Here is a 27,656-nt window from a genome sequence, read left to right on the forward strand (position 1 = left end):
TCCAAAAGGCAAAATCTTTTCAATAAATACCAGAATAACTTCCCAGACACTGCAGTTCCAGAGACACAGGCAGCTGTGCCCTTCCTGCTGGCGTCCCATGCTACCTGCCCCGTGTTTCAGTCCAGAGAGATGATGTCGGGAGCGCTGCCTCCGCTGCTGGTTATGACTCCGGTCTCGCTCCTGCTCGAGGAGCTAACGTGAGTGCTGCTCTCGTGGTGACTGGTGGAGGTGATGATGCTGCCAGGCGAGCTGCTTGTTAAGGTTGAGGTGAGACTATCCAAAAACATAGGAGGACAGTACTGCTTGAAACAAACAATGAAGAATGAGGAGACTAACTGCACAAGGGAAATGTATGCTCTGAAGATACATCTTCCCTACAACAAGCACAAGTTACCAGCAGAATCTCATCCAAACATGCGTGGCAAGACCCCAAGTTCTACAAACGGGCAAGCAAGCAAGCACAGAGGGCAGTTACAACCTTTTTTTCCCTCATTTTCCCCATCTTCTAACAGGTAGTTAGTTGGAGCATTTACTGGCTCATAAGGGAACACCAGCATGATCACATAATCACCATTAAAAAAATAAATAAATAAAATAAAAATAAAAAGCAGCATTTTTATTGTAGGGCACAGTTACATTTGGGATGAAAGGAGCCTGAAAAATGTAATGGGATGCTCTTTGCTCGCTCAGAAATCATAGTAACTTCACAGTGGCAGCTAGTCCCCACTTGCAGAGCATATGTCACTGCCTGCAATGATGTATCCAAGCCTCTAAACATTTTAGTGGTGACAAATGAGCTGCAAATTTGATTAATTTATACTTTCTAAAATGGAAGATAAGCCTTCCAAGAGTAAAGCTGAACACCCCAAGGATTTAGAAGCTGAAAGAGGTTGCTCAGGTGTCATGGAAGAGGAGAATCTTAATGAGGTCTTAAAGGTCTTCTCTGCATGACGTCTTCCCTGCATGGAGTTCAACGCATCTTAACTTTTCTTACCTTGTGGATTCCCATCTTAGAATGTGTATTTGGAATTGTGTATGTTTGGAACTGAGCCTGATCTGTTTGAACTGTTCAAGATGGGCACTCTGTAGCACCACAGTTTCTCCTGAAGGCTCCAAACAAACAGACTTCTGGTTTTCCTACTTGGACAGCTCAGATCCAGGTCAGGCACAGAGCAAGATGCAGTAAGGGGAAAGAAAAAGGATAAAGCTCATCCTTAAGGTACCAGAATGTGAGCTCCACTATAATGTCCCATTATGTTGTCTTTCCAGTGACAGACCCAGAGAGGAAACAGAGGGCCAGCTTCAGATCCTGCTGTCTTAGGCATGGAGCTAATACTTCCCTTTCTTGAAGATCTCTCAGTGAGAATCTAATTACAGTAGGAAACATTTTTCCTAACTTTTTAATTTAAAGTTTGCATTTCCAAGACAGGAAAGGCAACCTACAGGAAAGGTTACTTTGGATTTAGGAAGTGTCAAAATAATCTAAAGACTAGCCTTTAAATACACAACATAAACTAAGAGCAGAACAATCCTGATGGCTGCATCCAAGCCAGTACTATGCAAGGATCTCCTTTAACAACACAAACCACCAGAGAGGTTTTCTTGTGGATTTACTTATGCATCTTCCCTTGATTAAGTCCTTATTCTATTACCTTAACTCTATTATCAACTCTACTTCGGGAAACGCATTTTTTTTTGCGCCAAGTGGATTGCAAACATGATACAGATGATGACAGCATCCTGATATTACTTAAGACAGCATGTTGTGAAAATAAGATTTAAAAACCAAGCCCCACTGCAGTTCAGAAACATACCTGTGAATCAACTGGGATTAGCGAAAGAAAATCCAGACCTAGAAAGAAAAGAAGGAAAATTGATGTGTCTTTCTGCTAAGTCATTTCCTGGTGACACAATTTTCAGAAATTGTTGTTGAATACATTCTGCACTTGTTACACAGTTTCTAAATGAAGTACACCACCGTCACACCACTCTCAAGGACTACTTCAGGCAGCAGCAAAGAGTTATCTAGCACAAGTGGTTCTTTTTAGAATGAAAATGACATAATGATGCATTATTATTCACTGGATATTGCAGGGTGGTTCAGTATGGTTGCTTAGATGGAGGTTGCCAGTTGGAGCTGTTGGTTCATAATGCAAATTTCACTGCATATTGTACCTGACTTGGCCAAACTGGGACATGAAGAATGTCATCACATTAAAGATGCTGGAAGGAAGTAAAGTCACAACATGCACAAGTCCAAAAACAAGCAGCAGGTCTCTTCCTCCACCCATGGGCAGCCAATAAGGAAATATATCTAATCATCCCTGTTTTGTGTCTAGACAAATAAAAGGAATGAAGAAGAGGAAACTACAAGTAGGTCAAGGTATATCCTCCAAGAGTAGTGACATCTAGCGTCCAAATTACACATCATTAATGTGCAAGCATTTAAGGCACAATGCTTAAAAATATAGTCATTGAGAAATCATAGCCTTTGTTTCTAAATCTTGGCCTTGTGTTTGCCATGTCAACAGAAAAGTGATAAACTAAACAGTGATAAACCCTCCCCATCACTGTCAAATCTGGACAGCAGCATCTCTGCTTTCCTTGTACGAGGAAATTTAAGGGAGATTAAATTCAGCTGATTTTACAGCATTCACAGCTCTTTGGGTTCCAAAACATTTTAGGACTTTAGATAACAGATGAACAAAACAGTCCTAGATCCCTCAGCTTACTCTGCTGTCCAGTTTAGGGAGGCAATGTGTTACTGGACAAGGAAGAAGTGGAGGGAGGGAGCAGAAAGGGAACCAAAGAAGGCAGAGAAACAAAAGGAATGAAACCATCTTATAGCCAAACTGATGCTGAAGGATGAGAAGCCAGGGGTGTTACTGAGGGGAGAGGCAATGGAACAGCAGAAGGGAACTACACAAGGTCCAGTTTGATGCCTGCTGTCAAGTCACCATTTCCTAGGCTCTGGGCTCATTACAGCCAGTGGAAAACCCTGGAGTCCCTATCTACAAAATTCTTTTGAAGGAGCCAGGAGAGAAAATAATCAGTATCCCCACCTTTTGTCTGATACTTAGCAGCAGTGTTGAAGAATACATCATAGGCAATTAGGGTATGTCTAGGTAAAGAAAGTCAATAGAGGTCAGCTTACATATTGTAGCTCACCTTAAGCTTTTTCATATAGTCTAGACAGAGATCACCACTAGAATTAGCGAGCAGAATTTCTCTATATCTAGGGCCTGGAAGAGTTGGTGCCAGTTCTATAGCAAAAATAAGCAGCTACTTTCCCTGAGGTTTATGACACGCAACAATCAGATGCTCATATAAAGTCTAACTGAATACAGCAAGAAGCATTTCTGGTATAGGCCAGAGGCAGTGTTTTTTGACACCAGAGTTTTGAAGAGCAAACTCTTGAGACTGGAAAGACAGTCACGTAACCTGCCTTTTCTAGACTTGTCTTGACATTGCATTAGGCCAGTACTTCATACAGTCTTGTTCCAGTAAAAGAACAATTCTTCTCTCTCTCCTTTTTTTTTTTTAACCCACCCCACAAGTTAATAAGGCTGTCTCAGAATATGCGTTAAAAACAGTCACCACTTACCTGGCAAGTCCGATGAAATACTGGATATTGGTGGATGATGAAATGGTACTGGGTAGTCTGTTAATGAAGGAGGAATAGCAGCAGCATCAACCGTTGTCACACTGGGCACTCTTACAGTAGATGGCTGATACATGAGAACCCTGTTTTAAACAGCATGGGAAATGAGAAACAACCTGGCCGTTAGTTACAGAAGACAAATTAGGCACCATTGTGCACTCTCATTCACTATGTCACAACACGAGTGGCTACTCACTACACAGCACTTCACTAATCTTCTCTTTGACAACAGTCCTCGTTGTAACATCTTGGCTCTCAACAGCAGCTGTGACATAACAGCAAGTTGGCATTAAACAGAGGACAGTGTTGGAGTCATTCACACATTCTGCCACCCAGGAACAGAAGTGGCTGTTTGTAGAGCACCCTGGGAGGGACAGACTGGTAGCCAGAGCCAAGAGGAGGACACCTGGTTAAAGTTCTCCACATAGGTGCTCCTCAGCACTACCCTGCCACACCAAGTATGTTAACACAGAGCTAAGGATCAAGCCCATGTCTACTTGCAGCCTGAGCCCAGGCTGAAGGGCAGCTCTCCAGGAGAGCACCATGAGTAAAACCCATGGAAACACCCAAGAATCCCATTCACAACTGTTCCATGTCCCTCAGCCCACCAGCAGTGGGTTGTACCACTCCTTCCTTGCCAAACTGCTGCATACCTACATTTGGCTGCCTCTGATTTCAGAAGCCCCATTTGGGATCCTCCCTTCTCAAGCACTTTTGCCTACAGGAGGACATCCACAATTCTGCAGAGACTGGTACTCAGGCAGCACTGTTTACAGAAAATGAACTCCTTGCCAAAGGCCTGGTTTGGTCTTACATTTGAAGAATGAAAAAAATGCCATTTTCATACTCAAACGGGAAGAAAAAATACACCAGTAATAGATAACACAAGAAAACAGTCCTTCTACAGTTACAGTCACACAGTCATCTCAAACACAGGAGCAGTGTTATGCAAGGAAATCTTGGTGCCTTCTGAAACTTCATTAACAGATGTGCTATTTGCAGCTATTTTGTCTTTTAAAAATGTGGACTCTTGTAGGACTCATGCTGTCTTCACAACAAGAAACAGCATTTCAAGTACCACCACTGAGAACTGCTGAAGACCCAACTATTTGCTTGCCAAGACACCACACATTCCTGAGGAATGAGATGCAGCACCCCTGCTTACCATGTCAAGAGATGGTAAAACAGAAGGTTTATTACTATTTTAAAGAGACAAGCCACCACACTGAGAAACAGACACACCCCTCACATGCAGGTCCCTTATACCCTGTGCAATGACAGCAGCAACTTTACAAGAAGCCACAAGCAGCAGCTGCAGCCACATTGGACAGAATTGGGACAGGAGAAGGCAGAGCAATAAAGCAGCTCTTTGGCCTGTAGCCAGTCCTCAAGTCCAGACTTAATCACAAAGCTTAGAAGGCTTGGGAGGTGGTTTGTTATAACCAAAGGCACAGGACTCAACCACAGCCGATTACCACACATTACTCGAAAGTTCACAGGGTGATGGAGGAAAAACTTGCATCTCAACTCAGGAGAGCAGCAAGCCTCCCTTCCAAGAGGGACAAGATGGATGAAACATGCAACAGAGCCCAGTCACTGGCAGCCAGAGCAGATAAAGGTTATTAAAAAGGCTTTTCCATGGCCTATAGACAACACTACCTTAGGCAAAAAAGCCTAAGGCTTCTGCACTAGGAATAGCCAGCTTAAAGAAAGCACTGTCAAACTGTTTCCTTTTCTAGGGAAAACATTCCTGCAAACACAGCAAGTCAGCGCAAGCCTTTTGTGAGATGTAAAACTACTCAAAAACTTCTTGCCTGTATAAAGGTTCTGTATCAATACAACCTTCTACCTTCTAGAAGGGGCCTAAAAAGTCACCTCTGGAAACAAAGAGCTGGATCCCAAAGAGAGTGTAAGTTCGTTGGAATACACATCACTGTCTGAGACATTACAGAACAACAACTAACTTGAAAACTGACAAACCCTTTGGTTGGGCTTCCTTGTGTTTCAGACATAAATATGCACTTCCTTTTGGCAGGAGGATCTTCCTCTTCATCGGAGGAGCTTTCTATTGTCAAGTCAATAACATCAACTTTCTTCTTGTTTACTTCATTGGCCACTGTCACAGCACATGGTTTGCTAACAACACTGGAACCTAAACAGGAAAGTAAAACGTCACCATTGAGTAAAGGCTGTCAACAGGAGCAGTTTCAACTCAAAACAGGAAAAAAAAAAAATCTCAAATCCTGTTTTAGCTAGTCCTGACCACTAGAGAGGATATAAGGTCCAGGGATAGTTTTACTAATAGCACTGTGTCACAATAAGAGCAGTGAGCACAAGCTTTAATCTTCACTTATCAATTTAAGGAACTTTTTAAAAGCTTTTATTTTCTCAAGCATTATAAAAAAAGAAAACACTTTTAGACCCAGAACCTCAACTTAGCACATGCACACACAGTCCCACAAAACATTATCCATACACATTACTCCAGCTACAAAGGCTATAAGACGTGAAGCTTTTCTGTAGGCTGGCGACCCAGGTTCACATACTTTCAATTTTGGTGCACTGTGGGCTGGAGACTTTCACAGCTTCTTTCTTAGGCCTCATAGGACACCAGGAACCATCTTCTTGGAATTTAATCTCATCCACATCTGAACAGTCATTTAAAATCTCCATAAAAAGCCTGCAAAATAAAAGTTGCTTTGATTTTGATTCCAGTCTTCTGCTAAGCAAAAAACAAATAGCTGCAAAGCTAGTTCTGAGGAACCCAGAACCACAGCATGTGGTCTCCTAATTCATCTTACGTGAAGGACTCCCATTAGTCTTTGCAGAAGCCCATGGGCAGAAATCTAGAGAGGATCATAGTCTACCCTTATTCAGCTCAAACATTATTGCCAATTCATAGACTTCTTCATATAAAGTTATCATCTTTTACATAATTTGAAGTCATTATCTTTTACAAGAGGCTGACATGATTTATGATTTAAAAATCATGTCCAAAAGCTTCATAGCGATAATTTGTGTAAAAGGAAGACCATCTCATCCCTACATGAGAAATTTAGATATCTCCAAAGGAGACAGGCTATATATCAAAAAGTTTAATGATGCAATTAGGAGTGAGTTTATCCACTTTGTTACACAGGAATAGTAACTAAAGGATTCTAATGGTTCCTTCCAGACTGGCAGATTTTGAGAAAGAAACTATGTTAGAAATGACAAAATCCCATGTCTCAATACTAACTACCAAGTACACTGTGGAAAACCTTCACAAAAAAAATCTGTAGCCTGCAGACCCACTCTTACCCATCTAATATCAGGCTCTCATAAGCTGCCTTTTTATCACAGACCGGACAAATCCAGGTAGGCTTCTTTTCATTCATTTGAAGATAAAGAGCAGCATCAAAACACTGCAGGTGCGTGCAAGTAACAGCCCGGCACGGGATTGTCAGTCTCATTTTCCCCAGCTGCAGAAGATGCATTAAAAGAGTGTCAAGACAGCAGGAAAGCAAATAGGCCTTGGTGGCTAATCACGAAACCAAACACACTCAGGGAGGTAACAGACTCTTCTCACTACAAAGGTGGTACTTTTGTAGCTCCAGGCCTTGGCTGCCAATGCACCCTATCCCAGCACACAGCCTTCTCCAAGGAAGAACAGAGCAGGCCTCAAAGCTGAGGTCCACCAGAAACACTTCAGATCAGACTGCAGCAGTCTCCACTAGTTTTATATCAGTATTATTTCTAGGATTTTTATTTTTACTAAGCTACTGCAATGCTCACTTTATCATTTTCTTTTAGCCAAATATTTCTTTTTTGTGAACTCCAGTTGAATTTTGACACAGAATTGCACTTAACTAACCAGTCACTAATATAAGACCAGTTTCCGCCTGGGAAGAGAATTCAAGGCAGCTTTTTATTTTTACAAATTGATCAGTTTATTTTTCTTGGCAATGTAAGAATTTTATTACCCACTGTGCCCTTCCACCACCCTGTGTAAATAGTCTCCATGCCTCAGTATTGCCCAATTACTCACTTTAAAAGTCACAATACACGTGTAAATAACAACTTGATTCTGTTTGTATTAAAGTTCAGGAATTCACAGTTCTAAATCACAGCTGGTTGAAGGCTGCTACAATCAGGTGCTTGTATAGGGACCCTTCTCCCCACATTTTATATTTAAGTAGCAGTCTATAAGCAAAAGCCACGTAACATCTGGAAAAGCAGGGCCTTTTGAAATCAGCTCAGTTTGCACTGAAAAGGAAAATGTACTTACAGGACACATCAAAGATACTCGCAGGCTGGTTGTGGCAATCTCACTATCAGGGTCAGCAGTTAGTTTTTCTTTAACTATTGAAATAAATTTTAATACGCACAATTAGTTACATGCAGACACCTCCATTATTTAAAATACTATTCTCAACTCTTCAGTACACAAGCTTTTGTTTCCAGTACCTAAAAAAGTAAGCATCTAGGAAACACCAAATGAACAGAGGCTTCAAGGCAAGCAACCAACACTGCAAGAATTAAGACTGTTGTGATGTGTAGCAAACACACCAAGAGCCACAACAGTTAGTAGAGCAGACTCGACTCAACATACAGGGAGATGAATAAAAACAGTTATCAGTGAGTGAAGTATAAAGATAGGATCATCAGCATCACATACAAGGGAAGAAAATACACATATTTAGAGCATCTTTATATCACACAGCCCTCCACAGCAAATTGTGCTCCCTCTATTTCTGCAAAAACACCTCAGCAGGGTCTCTAGGGGTGTCTGCTAGTAAAAGGACCTACAGTGAATCACTGTGTGACAGCTCAGCAACAGCAACAGATCTTCTCATCTACTCCCCACTCCAATCCCCAGACTGCTGCAAGTCTGAGCAACACCAGTTCTAACTGCCCTCAAGAAGTACAAACAGGAAAATGGATCAGACTTACTTAGCGCTCTGGAATGGTCGGGGTTTCTGATACCTTTCATTTTTAACCTCTGCAAAAGCATAGCTGAAGTAAGCTGACGAACGAGATACACAGACATGGAGTAATTCTACAAAAAAAAAAAAAAAAAAAAGGCAATTAGTTATTTAACACAACACTCCCACTACAGCAACAGCTCAGTATTTACCATAGTTCTAGCACACAGTAAACTATGCTTTTTTCATTTTTTCTTGATGGTCATATTGAAATAACATTAACAGGTGACTTCATTACAATGGAGTCCCATTACAATGGAGTCCCATACTCTGCCCAAGTTCTTCTGCTAACCATGTCCAGTTATTGCCTTGCTCCAGTTATAACCTAACTAAGGGACAGCTTGAGCTTTTCTTGAAAAGGAGTTGCAGACCCACCTTCTTATGCATGCGGCCTTCAAAAACTTATTGTGTTTCTCTCCTATATCCTTCCGTTTAGCCAGTATTGTTCTGGAATTGGGGAGCTCAAAGGCAAATGTGTTGTAAAGAGCAGATGAGCTTTTCCAGGTGCAAGCACAATGCCTTCACATGCTACAGAACTGCACCAGTTCCTTTGTACTGGGGCCTTTCCTGTAGCTCACTCTCCACTTTTAAACCAAGTTTAGTTCACTCTCTGTTTTTAAACAAAGCTCAGACACAGCCAGCCTAAGAGGAGAGGTGTTTTCCCAAGTATTTATGACTTCTCCCAAATTTATGCCACTTGCCAGCTTTCTTTCTGCTGTGTTCATGCTCTCTTCAGTGTCACTAACCAAGACACTGTCAGTCCAAAGACACCAACAATTTGCAGGGCAACCACCCATTTATTTGCTTGCATAGGAATGTATTTAGGTGGATGCAGAGGAGAGCATAGGGACAGCAGGAAAAAGCCTAATTCATACTTTCTGCAGTCATTTCAAGATTCTCATGCCTTATTATTGGTAGAATGGTCAATCTCTTAAATCTTTTTTTAATATTCCTCCCTTCTCTTTTAGGGAATCTGTGCTGTCAGCACTACCCCTTCATTCCTTTTTGGAACACCAACTTCCCTCCCACCCCCTTCCTTAAAGCTTCAGTCTGTTCAGATAGCTATATTTTTATATATAAAGTTCATATATGAAGTTCACACTGAAGCCTCACTTCGAGGCACATGGCCAGTTCATACAGCTTTCCTTTCACTTCTTACAGGAAAAATCAAAGGCTCTTTTGATAATTGAGTCCAGGAGACCTACAAAAACAGCCGAAGACTGAAAATACGTAAACCATTATTTAGCAACAGTTGCAAGGAACTACTACTTAAACTTATGGAGGGGAGGGTTGGGGGGAAGAAAAAACAAAACAAAAACACACACACACCCCATCCTTCACTGCCTTCTCATTAAACCATTCGGGAGGAGCATCTAAGCAGCTATTCAGTCACTTAAACACTAACTTAAGAGCTTTTTGAACTGGAAGTTCTGGAAGTTTCACCTGTGCTTTGGTTTTTACAGGCATAGTTTTAATCAACTCAGGCCATTTTCTCTTGAGGAAGGGGGATTTTTCAAAAGAATGAAGATGGAAATACCTATTTAACAGTTCTTATGAAGTTAAATTTGGTTTTGTCAAGTTTATCATCATCAGATTAGAAAATAGGAAGACTCTGAGATACATGTTTACACCCATACTCCAACAGTCTTGGAGCCTTGGCACATCTGGTCCTTTTAAAAAGCCTGTTCTAACAGATGTTGGGAAATTTACCTTTGAAGGTATGGCTACATTAATATTACTTTTAGTACTCCCATTGCTCCCCTTTTTGTTACTTTTGTCACGTCTGAGTCATTTGATACCATTTACTCCCTAAAAAGACTTCAAGATCTAACACATGCTGTCCATATTTATATATTTCAGGCAATCCCCAATAGGGAACCTACTTATAAAGCTCTTATACTTAAAAGGAGCCTGGGAACCTACACTCCTCTTCTATGTGAGGGCTGCAGGGAAGTTTTATGTATGTTTTACAAACAATCACACTTCTAGAGCTAACTTAATTTCCTGGAATTCATAATAATTTAATCCACTTTTATTAATAAACACTTATTGGCAGATGCACTGCCAGCAACATCAGGAATCAGAGAGAACAGGAAGGTTATTCACATTTCTGTCTATATTCCCAAATGCCCTGCTTACCTTTCCAATTTCAGAAGCCCAGGAAATAGAAATCTGGTTTGGTACCGCAGACGACAACCTCACTAGAGATGTTATGTTCAAGGGGCGCCCAGGTCGCTTCTGTTCAATCCCATTTTTTGGCGGTGGAGCATATCCCTACAGGAAGAACAGGCAGGGAAAGTGTTACTAGCTCTCCCCACTGAGCTCTGGAACCTGCTGAAACAGCCTTGCTGCCTTTAGGCAGGGTTGGGGAAAACAGGAATGTCTCTAGAATCAAGGAGGAATACTGAGGTTGACAGTTCCTTCAATCAGTCTTTGACAGTTTCAAACTGTAAAGGAATCAAGGTCACAGCATTTGGGGTTTTAAACTGATTTTACAGAAATGCCAGAATAATGGAAAAAACACAGTCTGAGTCCAGGTAAGTTTACTCTAAGACTAGAAAGCAATGCTGATTCTTTGTCCTCCCTGCACTCCACACTCCTCGGACATCAGAGCCCCACAAAGACAACCTTCATGAGAGGCAAACACAAGTCATCAAGGGTTGAACTCAGTGGTTCTTTTCAAGAAACACAACCCAGTCTCACACCAGGAGCTCTGCATCTCCTCTAGACATCATCACTGCTTGAATTTCAGAGCCTAAGCACTAACTTAAGAGAAAAGATGCTACTATAAGGATTCTGCTTTGACTCTGCATCAACCTCAGCAAGCAGCCATCTGTACTTTGGCCAGCTCCCTGAAGATAAGCTGCGCTTGGAATACCAAGTATATTTAACAGCTAATAGGATTTTTCTTTTTTTGCTGTTGACAAACAAAATAAACTGGGTATTGTTTGCTTAACTTTCCCTAATCTTTGGTGAAGAATTTCAGACTTGAGACAAGAATATTGTTTCACCTACAAAAAAATATATTTGTAATCTAATGCTCTGAAAAAAGAATTACTGGAAAAGTAGTCAGAAAAAAAAATCAGAAATAACAGACAAGCACCAAAATACATTATTTCACCATCACTTTTCCCACTGGGTATGTAGAACATGTTACCATGACCATCTAATGACAGGTAAACAAAAGCAGTTTGGAAAACTGCTCTGGTTCCTAGCTGTGCTTCATTACTGCATTTTATTAACTTCAGACAAGGATGCTGCTTATGGTGACAAACCAAGGACTTGTGGCTTCCACTGCAAGATCCACCAAACCAAAGTGATGGCCAGCAATTGCTGAAGAACTTTTCTAAAAACAGCTCTTGCCCCAGATGAAAAGCAACATAGCTCCCAGCAGGAATCTTCCCGTATGTGTTTTATCACAGAATACAGAAACAGCAGATGTGCAGGCACTGCTGACGAATTTCATGCTGAAAAGAATGATTTGTTCTTTTGCTAACCAGACATGACAGCTGCAGCAATTTACGGAATACAAATCTCAACCACTTTTGCTGCAGTGGGACGGGCCTTCCTCTATCATAGTTCCTCTTAATGAGCTTATCTGGAGGATCACAGGATCTTGCACAAAGCAGCCACCTTGAGGTCAGATTCAATCTTGTATTCCTAGAACCCATCAAAATCTTCCCCTTCTGGCATGGGATTCCAGTAGAGCATCCTCTTTGCCCACCACAACCAGCAGAGAGTGTTGGGTTAGCCTGCCTGCTCTAGTGATTAGCACATGCCAAAAATTAGCCTTCTCCACTTCTTGCGAGAAAATTGTTAGTCAAAGCAGGTAGAATCTGTTATAGCCAAAAAGCTAACAAAAGGAAGCCTTATTGCTCTTCCCTGTGACCATGTCCATCCTCCTTGGCAGACTGAGGTCTCTTTCTAAGGAAAAAGCCAATTGTGTTCTGAGGCTTCCCAGAAGAAAAACAAGCATTTTGTTTGACTTTTGGCTTCCGTTTTGCCCAGATTCATCATAAGAGAACTAAGGAAAAGAATCAGCTGCTGTAGTGCATTACACACAATACCTGTGATATTGGCCAAGACAACAGCATTCAAAGCTCTACATTTAAGTAAGAACAAGTACTACAAGAGATGGACACAGAGAGCTGTTGGAGTACAAGGAAGCACCATGGTAAGATGTTGGCACAAGCTGCAGCAGTCTCAACACTGGCAGTATTTCCCAAAGTTTCTGGCAAGCAGTGCAACTAAGGAGGCAGCTTTGAGAGTAACAGGATAATTCAGACATACACAGAGGCAGTAGCTGCTCTACCAGGGAAAGCCAGAACGGTGCCTGTTAAGGATTTTCCAAGTTGGCAAAGGGAGATTGACAACAGTTGCCTGAGAAGCAAAGATTTATTTCCTGCAAAAGAAGAGTAGCCACCAGAAGGATGAAAACTGTGAGGCTAAAGCAAAGGGAAAAGTGTCTCCAACAGCAGTCAGGTTGAAGCAGTATCAGTCATTCAGCTCACACCTGAGGGGGGATTTCCAGGACAAGTCATTTATTCACCTTCTCATTGAAAGTTTCTGCTGAACAGATTAAAGAATTCTCTTTTGTGATATGCAGAAGGATACTTTTACACACTGCAAAGAGATAGAAGACAGTGCCACAATGGTTAAAGAAGAGGAAGAAGTTAGGGACAGTAATTTAAGGAAAGCAGAAACAAGGGTCTCAGTGGTGCAGAAAGGGAAAGAGTCTCACACGGCTGAGAAAGGAAGTGTTCTTGTAACAAGGTTTCCCACCTCCTCTCTCAGAGTCTGTTTTCCAGTAATATTGGTGAAAAATTCTGTGCTTTCATCTATCATCTTCCACATTCTGTAACTTCCAGGACAATTTCAGAACAGTTTGCAAAAAAGTCCCTGTCCTAGGGCAGCAATACCCGCCTCAAGGTTGTTTTGTTGTTGTTGTTGTTTGTTTTTTTTAAATGAGCACTTTTCCCTCTTCATCTTCTTTCGGACTTTGGATTGGCCCTGTCTAAGCACCAACTTTTACAACACGATACACTAGAATACAGATACAGGACAGCATACACACCATATTCACAAGAGGTAATAGCTTTCTTAAGAAAGAGAGACTCAAGCAAATACATGAACCCAGATAGGGCAACTGTCAATCATATAGATTCAATCTGAAGATCTACAAAGAGAATCCTCCATGAGACATTGTTTTCTTTTGACATTGTTCTGTCCTAACTGCAACATATCAGGTTTGCTGCAAGTGGTTGAAATACAATTACTGCAAGCCTTAATTGTAACCTAATTAATACTAGTAATGGAAAACTTGCATGGCAGAGGCACAAATCATATCGAACAGCAAGAGCTAAAGCAATTAGCAATAGAAATTGCTGACAGGTTAAGCAAACTAATATTATATTAAAAAAAATTATAACCAAGTACAAACAAGCTTACCGGCAATGGAAACAGCTTCCCATTTACTTTAATACACAAACTATTAGGATAATTATCTTCTTGAGGGCAGCTTGTTTCTGCTAGGCATAACCTAGGGCCCCAGAAAGAAGAGGTGTCATTTTCAAGTGGCAGCACATTCAAAATGATTCACATATGTGAAGTCTTCAATCACATTAGCCAGGTTTTAAGCAAACATTGAAAAAGATACCTTAGCTGAACTTGGACTGTGTAATCCCTCCTGCCTCCTGGCAATAAGTCCCTGTGACAAAGAAAACAGAAATACCCATTTAGACAGCAAATCTCATATTCGAGCCATACACAGAAAGAACTGGCAGACCTGGCCCAACGTCACTATACTCCCGATCGCTTTCTCCCCTCTTTTAATTAAGAAAGCTGTGAACAAGTCTTACAGGCAAAGTCTTGACTGTTTCAGCCGCTGCAAATTAAACACAGCTTTAAGGTTACCATCCTCTACCAAGGGTTCATAGTGATAAGGCACGATCCTGCTAGAGAAGAACTAAATCCCATGAATTCTTTTGGCTCACACCATAGCTCTTACGGCAACTTGAACCCTGGGAGAAGAGAAAAAAGCAGCCTTTCCACAACCTCAGCCAGGAAACACACAGGGAAGAAAAGCTTTAACTCCTCTCCAATAGCCAAAATTATTTAAAACTGAGTTACTGTCAACTCCCTAGTGGTGCTGCATTGCTCCCAACTGCACATAATTCTGGGATGAGTAGTTCCAGATGAATAGAGCCTATTACTGAGTGCAACTGCTGTGGAGATTACACCTCCACACCTGCAAGCTTATGGAATGCATATACACACACACCATAACACACACACCCCCTCCCCACCACCATCTCCTTCTGCCAAGTTTCAGGAGAACAGATTTTTGTTATCTACACTAGTGTATCACTCCTCCCACTTACCTGGAAATACAGATTTCTCTGACCTGCTGAGGTGTTAAAGCAAAGATAAAAAACTTCTCTTGGAACCTCTGAATACCGCTCTGTACTGAAAAAGAGAGAAAGAGAGGTTTAACCACAGAGGTTGAAATCATTAACACAAAATTCATAACCGAGATTTCCTGGAATAAGGCACATGTCATTTATGAACATAATCAAATTGTTGTTGCACCGCCTGTAACTGTCAACAGGAAAGCAGTGGTACAAATTATTCATCCAAGTATATTCAGATGGCTTCATATCATGTTGCACTTGGGTACTAAGCAGCTTGGCAAGCTGTTGTAGTCCTCACAGGGAGCAAGGATATGCTGGAGCTTCCCAGAATTCTCACACTTCATCAGAAGGACGCAAGTAACAAAATATGACACTGGATACCTGAGAGGGAGAAACAACCTAACAGCCAAGATGCTGACAACTATTTTAAGACAGTAATAGGAGAATGTGCATGAGAGTTATTAGTAGACAGCTGGAAATTATTTAATTCAAAACCAGATACAGTTAACTCTGTCTCTGGGGAGGGAGGGAACAACCCCCAGAGCTACAGAAGTCAGCTGCACTATCTGTCTGGGAAGATCCTTTACTAGTACATGGAGAAAGGAGTAAAAAAAAAAAAAAAAAAAAAAAAAAAAAAAAAAAAAAAAAAAAAAAAGTCGTCTTTAACATCAGAATCCTACTTGGCTGTTAGTGATACAAAGCAATAGTGTTAGGCATTCACAGTTTATATCTCTTCCTTCTCTACTTCTGGATGTGACAAAATTAGAAATCTTAACCTGAAATGAGACTCATTCTGGAGTCTATTGAATGGATTCATTCAATAAAGTTCCCAAGCAGTTAGACAATTGCAAAGAAAAGAGCCTCTATACAAAACACACAGAATAGAATATGTGAAACAGGATTCACCTGCATGTGCATCACCTTCCTCAGCCAAGTTCTACTCTGTGCTTGGATGCACAGCACATGTAGCATCTTGCACTTCAGAAAAAGCATGTTTTTAGAAGACCATAAAAATGCTCTCTTACTGAAGAGCTAAAGCAAAAATCTACACTTACATTCCTTATTATCGTATTAGTACAAAACCATATGAATCTTTTTAAAGAGTCACAGTAACACAGACTATATCCCTATCTCTGACCTATTCTGCCTATTTGCTTTCTAATCTTTAATTCTCTAATACAAAATGAGTAAGTTTGTCCTTTTCAATCCCTCAAGCCCACTAATTGGACCCATGCACAATTCATGTTCTATCTAAAATTATACAAAGAAAGTATCTTCAAATTTGCTCACGATCCCTGTTACAGTGATTTTTTCGCTAACGCTCATTTTTCAGTCTCAGAAATGCCCACTGCTGCTCACACAGAGGGCCCTCTTCCCATCTCACTTCTCCACGCTTCCTCAGGCACAACCCTGAGCTTAGCTCCAGCAGCTGCTTTCTTCAGCACTGTGTTCTGTAAGGGGCATAATTCAGGTTTGGGAGGTTGAAGGCAAGTACTCAGTTAAGAGCATCCTTGTCCTCCTTCCCATTTCCAAAGAGAACCCAAATGGACAGAACTAGGTTTTCTTCTTATGATGACTGGACAACATGCAACGAAGCCCGTGATTTAAGAAGAAAAAGAGGAATGCACTAACTACAGCTCAGTGACTGTCCCAGGGAAGCATCCTCCTTTCAGTAACAGGAAGACTCCCCACAGCAGAAGCAGCCAGCTGCTGGGAAAATTCTTCAAAGTATTACTGCCATCTCTAGCTTTCATCAGGCAGAAAAGTTAATTAGACAGGAAACTTAGTGCAGAACACTGTTTTTTTTCCCCCATCTGAAATAGTTCAATTGAAATATTAACTTGTTTTCATTTCGAAAAGCAGCATTTAAGACAGGATATCAGCACACCATCAGATTCTCTCTTGAAATGCAGTGACAGCATTAACTACAGAGCTGTCTGATACCAAAGCAGCTATTGTACTGATGTACTTTTTTTTTTTTTTTTTTTTGCTTCAATCTCATCAAACAGGGTGCCACAACATGTAAACAGAAGTGACAACAAGCATTTCAAGCCATGATTGCTCCTTCAGATGCTGGAGGAAGTCTACCAGCAGATGCCTTTCTGAGGTACAAGTCCCAGCCTTGAAGATACTATTATTGCTTAAGAAACTAAGCTGTTTTAGAGGGTGCAAAGAGCTGACAAAGATGAAAGCATTTCTACTGAGAAAACAAAGCTATAATAACTACATGAAGATCAAGATTCCAAGATTTGTTAGAATAACACAGTTAGCAAAACAGCACTGATGCCTGCTTTTGCTATTTAATTCAAGAATCTCCATTTTATCTGTAGTTTCCACTTACCCTACACACTTCTACCCTGTTTGACTTTACACCCCAGTTCCAAAGTTGTGCATCAGATTATATGTGTGCACAGAAAACAGCAACTAAGGTATACTTCTGCTGAAGTACAGCAATTAAGCAAACGTCATTAAGATTTTGGTCTCAAAAACAATACTCAACTGAAACGTGTATTTCTACAGTCTGAAGCAGGTTCTCTTCTATAGACCACCCGCCCAAAAAAGTTATTATATGGTGCTAAACAAAAGTCAGCACTTGGCTGAACTCAGTTACCCACGAAGAAGTCTTAGAGGGTTCAGATTCCAGGGTCTATTCAAAAGCTCTTAATGAATTAGGATTAAAAAAAAAAAAAAAAGGGAGATATCACTTCCATGCTCAATCGTTTCTGAATAAAAACTGTTTTAGATGGGTGGGTTCCATATCACAATCTGATTTGTTGTAAGTAGATTGTACTGGCAACTTGTTGAATTTTGTTCAGCGCCTGCCAACTGAAGACAATGCTTATGTTGAATTCTTAAATGGAAGCGCTTTTCATGCTGCTGAGCAGTGAGCTATTATTTACAATCAGCTGGTATTAGTAAATCATTATGGAACATTTCCTACTCTATACAATGGGCAAGGCAGATTGAAATTCAAGACAGAAAACCACCTATTTTCAAATTGTTCAGATGCCTTTCTCTTTTGAGCATATTGAGGAAGCTCAATGAGATTTTAAACTATTTGGAACACAAAGATCTATTCTGCCATACGGTACTGATTAAAATGTAAGAGATGGGCTAAGATTCAGTCACTAAACTATGTGTTAAAAAAAAGAGCGTTTGTTGTACAGTCAAAACATGTATTTCAGTGCAATATGCCACAACCTGCACAAATGTTGCAGTGAGATGCAAACTAGCAAACCAGTGGATTTTTATTTTCTTGACCAGCTTACTACCTGAGCAGCTTACTACCAAACCTGAAAATCCACTTCCTGAGAGCCCTGACAAGCATGCTCATTCATACCACTCGGATACTTCAGGTCCAAGTCCTCCACACAAATCTAATCAATCTAATATTCAAAAGGAAAAAAAAAAAAAAAAAAAAACTCATGTTTATATGCAATTACATATTTGTAGAAGAGAATATTGCTTCCTGCACGCTGGCTTGACCATACTGGGTGGGGAAGCAAGGATAAGAAAAAAAGCATAGAAATGAGAAGGAAGTTTTGACTTTCTACCATCTGCAGAAAGCATATCATCAAGCCTGGACTTACTGTTGCTTTAGGTGACACTATTTTACAGTTTATGCACTATACAGAACTACTGAACACTTACCTAGGCTTGTAGGTTTGATGAGCACATCAAGCACATCGTAAAAAGGCAGGCTTTTCAGCTGGACATCGGGATGAACAGGCGGGATGGGAGGGGATGGCTGCTGCATCTCAAAGTGCGGCTTAGTGTCCTGGAGAAGCACCGAACTGACGGGCGACGAGGGAGACTGAGGGTTTATCGACGTGGACGGGAAAATTCTGGCAAGGGTCAAGTCCGACTCCACGGGAGAGGGGCTACTGTCCAAATTGAAAACCGCAGGTTTTATCGGCGATAAGTCCGAGAGTCCTTCGACTGTCCTTGGGTACCGTCGCCTATAGAGTTCTCGGATTTTTATCTGAACTGCCGGGCTGCAGCCGCTCTTCAGTAAGTGCAGTGCCCTCATCAGGAGGTCATGCTTCCGCCCGCTTTTATTACGCCCAGCAAAGCCCAACAAAACTTGCAGCTCAGAAACACGAAAACTTGATACCATATTCTGGGAAGAAAACAGAGATAAGCATCAATGAACCAACAGGTCATGCTAAGCAAGCCTTTCCGAGGAGCACAGGGAAGCGTAGGGACTTCCAGGGTTTTAGTTTCACGTTTATCATCTTGAGCACGTACCATTTGTACCTTTACCAAACACAGTAATATTTAAATCTAAGGCAAAAGAGTGAAGTAGACAGAAAGAAGCTAGAAGCTGGCTGGATTGTCTCAAAAACCACACAAAAATTTTAATTCCCTCACAAATAATTAAAGACCACGAACACACAGTGGTATCTTGAGTTCAGGGGAAGCCAGAAGTATCAGCTCTGCTGGCCTTGCTTGAAGAAGCACCAAAGCAGACAAATGTTGAAGCCTGCCAGCTTTCACTCTTGAAAATGGCACAGCAAAATGGACATTTTAGTAGCAATTGATGGATTTCACATTAACAAATAGCTTAACCACCATAACTGATTCTTCTGGTCTATGACAGGAAGCTTCCTGGCCACTCTCTTGATATTAAGTTTTAATACCTTAGGAGACTATAATCTCTTAAAAAACACTAAACAGTATTATTTTAACAAAGTATAGAAAAACAAAAAAGTCTACTAAAAATTATGAACTTGGCAGGTACATACCCCAATCTTTCATTTTTGTGAATGAGCTCTATTTTCAGGAAGGTACAAACTGTCTAGTGTTCTGCTAAGCAATTTCCTTTGTGCAGGGCTCCTCCCCAGTAATGAGGATGCTGAACTGTAAGCTGGTTTTTACAAGTCTGGATGGCTCTACTGGGCCAATTTCAGACTCACAGAAGGGCGAGCGAACGGCCTAACAGAAAGTATGAAACAAAAGCGTTCTAGAATCAAAGTGAAGCCATAGAACCAGTTTGAAACCAAACTGTTGACCTTTAAATAGTCATCAATATGAAAAACTTAAAGCGCCAGGCATCAATTGCAGAAGGTTTATAGCTCTCAATAGAGAGTTTGGGGTTTATCCTGCTGAATCCCCGCCCAACATTTACAGAGTTTATCACTTACAGAGTCTCCTGCTGTGTATTCTTGCCACCCATCCTTCCCTTGTCACTTTTCCTTAGACTCACGGCCAAGTACAGTTAAGAAAATTAAACTTTTCAGTAGTCTTCAGAAATAGTTTGAAGTATAGCAACTTTACTTATGTCACATAAAAGCATGTCAGTACTAAAGAATTTACTGCAAACTTGTTTGTAGACAGTTACAGAAGCTTAATAGTAATACCAACTTTTGTCTTGTATGGACGTCATTACACCGAATCAGAAGGTCAAAAAAACGATAAACTTTTACATTGAGATTACGGAAGCAGAACATCTTGTAACATGCTCTTACCCTCATTGCTGCCTTCACTGCATTCCTGCAAGTTAATCAAGGTGAAACGTACCGTCATTCATTCCTGGAAACAGCTAACATTTTATGTGGAAATTCTACAGACTATCACTTTGCTTCAAGATAGATTTCATTTGAATAGAAGGCACACACTGACTTCAATATCACAGTCAGTGAGATCTTAAATTGAGTAACATCCCCATTAAAATGCTTGGGAGCATAAAAAGATACATTTTTGCCCAGCCATGCAAACGATCCTATATGCGCTTTTGAAAGGAGAGTCTTGCAAAAAGTAATTTTTACTTTAAGTAATTAAATAAAGGCTTCTGCAACAGTTTCCCCTTAAACCTGTTTCCACGTTTTCTCTAATAATAATGGCATACAAAAGAAAACCTCAGTCTGATTTACATTTATCCCTTTATTCCATTTATAGACATACCAAAGTGGACACATCATAATCAACAAGGTTTTATGAACGTGTAACACGTGGGAAAGCAACTACAACCATGGTAAAGGCAAATTACTCCAAAAGAAAATGATTTTTGAGTTGTGGTATTGCAGGGCCAAGCTATCAGCATGCTTTTCACACCACTGAATCAAGAAGAGATGTTCAAGTTGTCATGTAAATGCCAATTTTCCCTTGAGTTCCTTATAGACACACATTCCAATAAGTTTTTAAACACAGAAGGCTGAAGCTATTTTATTTCTACTTCCAAACACAAGAAATAGTTAGGCTGATCTTTAAGAGAGGAAATCAGTATCAATATGTCAAGTGCCTAATACTTCAAAAAACTTCCCCCAACTCTTGAAGGTCATAAGATTTTTTTCTTAGAACTACAGCAACCATGACTCAAAAGCAGAAATACTGTTTCAGAGCACTAAGCTGTAGGTGCATCTAGAAGTGCACCCATTTGACAGGTGTAGCATTAGGAAACCCAAGAAACACAGATACTCCACCAAAACCAGTGTAAGGCACATTTTGGAGTAGAAAAAGGGATCAAACCATCTCTAAAGAGGAAACATTTGGTTCTCCGCACTCCCCACTCCTGCCAGAGCCACCACTTAACACTGCCATTCTACTTCTGTGCACATTTGAATGAACAGGCATTCCTGGCTACCTTTAAATTCCTCACATACATCTACCATAATCATTGCCTCGGAATTTAGTGTCAATCTTAACTACACAAGTCACAAACCCTAAGCTTGAAACAGTGGCCACAATCCACCTGAAAAGCTCTAGTCAGTCTCCAAGCAGTCATGCTCCAGCTCCAGTTGGTTGTAGAATTTAGCAGACAGTACAGTACAGCTTGAGATGGAACAGCACTCGCCCGTGACCTTGAAGGACCAGTGCATACTGGTCCTTCCTTCACTGTTCCCATGCAAAACTTGCTTCAGAGAGTAATCATAGATAGCACAGAGACAGCTCATCACTGAAACCTGCAAGGCCCCAAATCCATAGATGATTGAATAATCTTGTGCGTAATTAGTTAGACTATTGTATGTGGAACAGCACGGTATATAAATTGTATCTGATGTTCAATAAAGGGTCTTTGGCACGATAATCCAGAGTCGTGCACATCATACACTGCAGTAGAAGCTTTCTGAAAAGCCTGAAAATTTCATAGGGGAGACGTACTGAGGATCAACTTCACCAAACTCACCCCTAACTGAGCCCTTTTCCCAACCACTCATTACCAGAGAGCAACTCGCTTTTGACAAGTTTCACAGTAATTAGCATGCATAATGTTTCAGGTAGGTGACAAATGCAAAACACTTTTACAAGAACAAACAACTCATGACTTGGGATGGTAAAAGATGGCCTCTATGCTAACTCGAAGTAGCGATGCAAGCGTGTTCTGAAAACTGATGTACTGAAAGCATAAAACTAAATCCTGGGAAGAATGAAGATGTTGCTGGTTAAATCCCTATTAGCAAGTAGTACAGTGCACCAAGGGCATCTCTGAAGGCGAAAACGGTGCAAGGAGCATGAACGACAGGTCCTCAGTATTATGGACATTTTACTGTGGAGATTTTACTAGACATTAGTCTACTACCTAAATTAGGCATTAGACTCTTTGAAGTTGCACACACCAAGCATCACAGAATAAATCCTAAATCAAACACTTCGATTTGAAAAAGTCCCTCAAAATAAAGCTTGATTCTTTTTATTTCACCCCTTTTTTAAAAAAATCATTATAATAAATGTGTCTTATTCTTCTTCCCAACACAGTATCAGAGTTTGAGCATTAATTACTAATTATTCTAGACACATGGAGATTAAGATTTGATCAAGCAACTTTGCATTTAGGGAAAACAGGAAAATTATGCACAGATGCAAGATATCCTCTAATAAAGCACTGTTAAAAACTTATCTTTTTAACAATGCTAAATGTGCTAACTGCAGCCTAAAGATCACTACATAAACACAGAAACATATCTAGTCCACCCACTACACTCCATTTTAAATTCATCCCAGCTCAACATGTGGCATTTGAGTGAGGAATTAAAACCACAAACTAGCTGGCACACATAACAGTATTAACAACATGTCTAAAATAAAAGGAGGACCAAAAAAGTGTGGCAATGCAACCTCAAATGGACACATGCACATAGCTCCCAGTGTTTTCCTCTCTGCCAACAACTTAGAGCCCAAGCTTTAAACTATATCTGCAACACACTATAACCACTGATTTAAATATTGTTGAGAAGACTATGCCAAACAGGACATGAACCTATAAGGAGCCTCTTTGCCATATCGGCATCATCTCTCCCATTCTTCAGCTGGGACACAGCACCTGCACTGTGGCAGTACAGACAGAAAACAACCAGAACAGGGACAAAACACCGGTTCTGCTAAAGAGATCTAACACATGTGAGAGCAAGTTCCCATTTTGTGTTTCAGTATGGAAGCTGAACCAGGCTGCTCACGAGTTAACAACTATGGAACTTCAGTATTGGATATGCAAGAGGAAAAACTAAGAATGCATGTTGTAATTTCAGTATCTATAAAACGTAATTTGTCACAAAGATCCCTTCTCCCCATAAAAGATATAGGCACACTTCCATCTCTTCTAAATACACATATTTTTAATTAATGGACATGAAATTACCAACAGGGTCACACACAGATTAGTTCCAGCACAGGCATATTTTTTGCCCATAAAGAGTTACTGTACTACATTACTGCACCCTAATACGCTACTTCAAAATCTGATCAAATACAACTAGACTGTAACTATTGCCTTCTAAACCAGAAATCAGCAGCCTGTCAATGACAGCACACAGGCTGTCCTGATCTTCACCAAATAGAGCCGAGATGCCAGGAGAAACTCAGGACGACAGATAATACTCTCTCTAAGAGCAGCAAAACACAATCATATCACCTTATCTACAGTATTTCACTCAGATGCAAACCATAGCTTCAAGCCATATTTTGGCAAAATGAAGACTTGGTAGGAGCTGTAGGTCCTGGGTGTTACATTCTAAAGAAAGGAAAAAAAAAAAAAAGAAAAAAAAAGAAAACACACACACACACACACAATCAGCTCACACACCACCCTTGGCCTCCAGGTCACCACATTTTGCAGACCTCTGCTCCAAATCCATCTTTGCCTACACTGAAATTCCTAGGGCCACTCTTGAGCAAAGATTGTAGAAAAAGTATGAGCCATGTTTAGAAACATATCCATGAACAAAGGCTTAGAAATTATACTTCTAATGTGAAAAAGAGACACTCACCATGTCATCTCACCATCAACTCCCTAATTTCATCAACTGAAAACCTACAGCATGTAAATTACTAATTAATAGAGGCGTAATATGAATAAGTTTCTCTTTCTTCACAGTTCTTTAAGGTCTGTAAAGGTTACCTCACCTTGGACCATTTCAGCAAATCTTGACAAGAAGCAACTCTTGTTAAAACTATTTCTGAAATTTTATTTAAAGTCAATATTCTCCCAAAAGGCACGATGTACCAGAACATTTCTGTGAATCTCTTAGTTTACTTTTACACAGGGAAAGTCTTCTTTAAGTTACAACACTTTAGGTCATAGCTCCCCAGAAGTTTTCAAGATCCAGATGATGACAGGGATGGCACTAGCTAATAAAGTGATGTTTCAGGTTGTGAATAGAAACATGCTGCCCCCACAAGCAGCATTTAAGGATTTAAGACAGAACCCTAATCTCACACTTTTAATCAGCCTCTAGCAGCTTAGTAAAAGAAATTCAACTCTCCAAATGTCTCTACTGTCCTTTTATAAGGCAGGTAGAGATCATGTATTACAGGAAGACGCAATCAACACGAGAGCAGCAAACAATACTGCCATAAAACAACAACAACAACAAAAAGAAAAGAAAAAACAGTGTATGTTACTCTATAAAGCAGCAGTTTAAAAGTCACTCCTGAAGGTCAATTCATGGAAGATGCAGCCACAAAGAGAAAAAAAAATCCACAGGAATAAAAAAAAAAAAAAAAATACACAGCTCCCGCCTCCAAAAACACAACACACACACACACTTTGGCCAAAAGTAGGAAGAAATTGTTAGAAATAAAACTTAAACAAGTCCAGTATCTGCTAGACACATCCTGGCATACCCTTCCCACTCAAAATAAACAAATAAATGAGAGACTTATCAGCTCCAGTAAAGGCCTGTAAGGCAAGAGGCAGACTTCCATATTTTCTTCCAAAAGAAATATTCAGCTGTTTCCCAAAATGGACCACAAATTGCTATCAGCTGTGTGCTGAGCAGCCATTTAGAGCAGCCCCAGCCCCGTGGATTCATTTCACAGGCACTCCAGTTGAGAGATAAGCTGAATGGAAACATCAAAAGAGGTTACTTCAGACGAGTATTTAGCTACCAATACCCTATAATCTCCAGTGAGGAAAGGGCAGTCCTGCAGCTGGCCTAATATCCAGGTCCTTTTTCCTTCCATTCTGTCTGGGTTACTTTCAGCAAGCGATTCAGGTGCTGTATCTACATTTCAAAGGTGCTCAGGCACCAGGAAAAACCCATTGATGCTTTTACACATCTAGCTCAGTGCAGTGCTTCGGATGAAGGAAATCACATTTCTGGACCAAGCGCCCGGAAGAGGTGCTACATAAACCTGTACAAACACCGGGGTTTTGGCCATCAACAGCTACAGGAGTTCAAGAGATACCGGAGGGAAGGCTAGAAATGAGTCAGGACAACAAAAAAAGAAAGCAAGTAAACATACACACACACACAAAACCTGTTTAAAAATTATAATTCCACAGCTTTATGTTTAAGAAGGCTTGTGTTATTCCCCTCCCAAGGTTGGGAGAGAAATAACCAAAATAAAAATAAAAACTAATAAAAGTCTGACAAACAGTCAAGTTCCTCACCGACGCCACAATCATTGCAACCAAAATGTGTTAGCCCTGGAAGAAGCCCTAACGCCCTTAGTAAAGGAAATTCTCTGGTGATTGCAGCATATTTCCTATGGCTGGGCAGACCACTACAAGCCAGTCCAGTCATCGGACTTTTCTCCGTCTAACTCCACACTAGCTCATATATAATGGAATAATTTTTAAAATGGCTTTTTTCCCCCTCCCTTCCTACCTCTCTCCATTTTGTATAAAAGCCTGGGCAAGGGGAGGACTTTAGTGCTCACATTGTGCTCCACAGGCAGCACTTTTGCCGGCGCAGATGCTGCCTACAGACACATCCCCCTCCCGACAAAGATACTAACAAATCCTTCAAGGAAAGCAAGGCCCTTTGAACAGAGATTACATACATGAAAACACATTATATGCACGCATATATGCGCCAAAAAAGTGTGTTACCACTGCACAGAGATACACACCTTAAAACACCCAGGGACTTCCCCCCCTCCTCCTCCCAGGAATCTGCTACAGAAAGTCCACAACACAAAAGGCACAAAGGACTACAAAACACGGTACAGGAGAGTCTAGAAAGAAACACTGGAATTCACGCTGGAGGACGGGCCGCCTTCTGCCAGCAGAAAACGCTATTTAAAAAATAGTGATTGATAGTAATAAAAGAGGCATGTGGCAGGCTGGGCACAGCCCGCACACCCTCCCCGGGGAAAGGCAGAACCCCCCTCTCCCATAATAATAATAATATATACATATAGATGTGTATAAATGGAAGGCGGGCTCGCCAAGCGCCCCTCCGGCCGCCCGCGGACCCCGCGGCCGCCGCCCGCCGCTCCGCAGCCGCCCAGGCCGCTCCGCCGCCCGCGCGAGGGCACGGGCAGCCGCGGCGGGACGAGCGGCCCCGGCGGGGAGCGAAGGGAAGGGAAGGGCGGGCGACATGTCGGGCGCGCGGCGCCGCGGCGCGCGCTTCCCCTCACCCGCAGCTCCTCGAAATCCGCCATTTTCTACCCGCTGCTCCCGCCGCCGCCGCCGGGCCCCGCCGCCACCATCGTGCACCCTGCGCGCGCCCCCGGCACGTGATGGCGGAGGGCGGCGCCAACGGCCGCCCGCCCGCTGAGGGGAGCGCGGGGCTGCGCCGGACCCCCGGCCCGGCGCCGTGGAGGCCGGAGGAGTTGAATTTTAAAATAAACAACATAAAATAAATAAAATAAAATTATCCTCCGGCCTTGCTGAGGCCGCTGGGCTTTCGGTGGCATCGGGCTTCTCCATGACCTTCAGGAGTTCCTGTGGGACAGACCATACCACTCCACCCCCCCCCCCCCCAAAAAAAAGGCATTTTATATATATACACCCACTACAGACATTTTTAATGGTAACAAAAGGGTCAAGCCAGTATTATAATCAACCGTCTGCAGCCTCTCTATCACAAGAGCCTGCACTATACTTGAGTGGGATGCTTACATTAACAAAAATCAAGAGAAAAAGAAAAAAAAAAAAAAAAGCACAGCCTCAAAAGACAGACTCATGACTGAAGCATGTTGGACAGAGAGACTAGGCTCATGCAGCAGCTTTACTGCTTTCTGGGCTCCATCCATCACCAACGCTATTGTTATAAGACAAACAACGTGACACATTTTATTAATAAAAAAGGAAACAAAAACACATCACTCCTTCAAGCTTCAAACCTGGCTAATGGGTTTCCTGCTGCAAGGGAAACATGGAGATACTTGAAGAAATATAAACACCCAGAGTAGTATTTTCAAAAGCAGCCAGAGGTCATGGTCTAGTCACGGTCGTTA

General features: G+C 41.3%; 1 protein-coding gene across 4 annotated transcripts; it reads right to left on the reverse strand.

Moving 5' to 3' along the window:
* On the reverse strand, positions 1 to 26,937 carry PIAS2 (protein inhibitor of activated STAT 2). 4 transcript variants are annotated; one of them, XR_015914058.1, is made up of 15 exons: positions 26,835 to 26,937; positions 18,687 to 19,155; positions 15,006 to 15,090; positions 14,282 to 14,332; positions 14,074 to 14,164; positions 10,765 to 10,899; positions 8,594 to 8,699; positions 7,929 to 8,002; positions 6,962 to 7,122; positions 6,208 to 6,341; positions 5,642 to 5,813; positions 3,605 to 3,744; positions 3,063 to 3,121; positions 1,815 to 1,852; positions 232 to 273 (listed from the first exon to the last, which is right to left on the reverse strand). XR_015914058.1 is itself a non-coding variant. In XM_088537286.1 (14 exons), the coding sequence occupies exons 1-14, from the start codon at positions 26,856 to 26,858 to the stop codon at positions 193 to 195; spliced, it is 1,761 nt and encodes a 586-aa protein (XP_088393412.1). In that variant the 5' UTR covers positions 26,859 to 26,937; the 3' UTR covers positions 1 to 192. The 4 variants fall into 4 exon arrangements, 2 of the variants coding, with proteins under 2 accessions (XP_088393412.1, XP_088393411.1); XR_015914059.1 differs by having other exon boundaries at positions 232 to 299; XM_088537286.1 differs by lacking the exon at positions 3,063 to 3,121 and having other exon boundaries at positions 1 to 273.
* Between the last annotated feature and the right edge of the window lie 719 nt (positions 26,938 to 27,656).

Source organism: Tinamus guttatus, unplaced genomic scaffold (genome assembly GCF_059628265.1).
Source record: "Tinamus guttatus ecotype Peru unplaced genomic scaffold, ASM5962826v1 Tinamus_guttatus_pri_ptg000741l, whole genome shotgun sequence".
NCBI lineage: Eukaryota > Metazoa > Chordata > Aves > Tinamiformes > Tinamidae > Tinamus > Tinamus guttatus.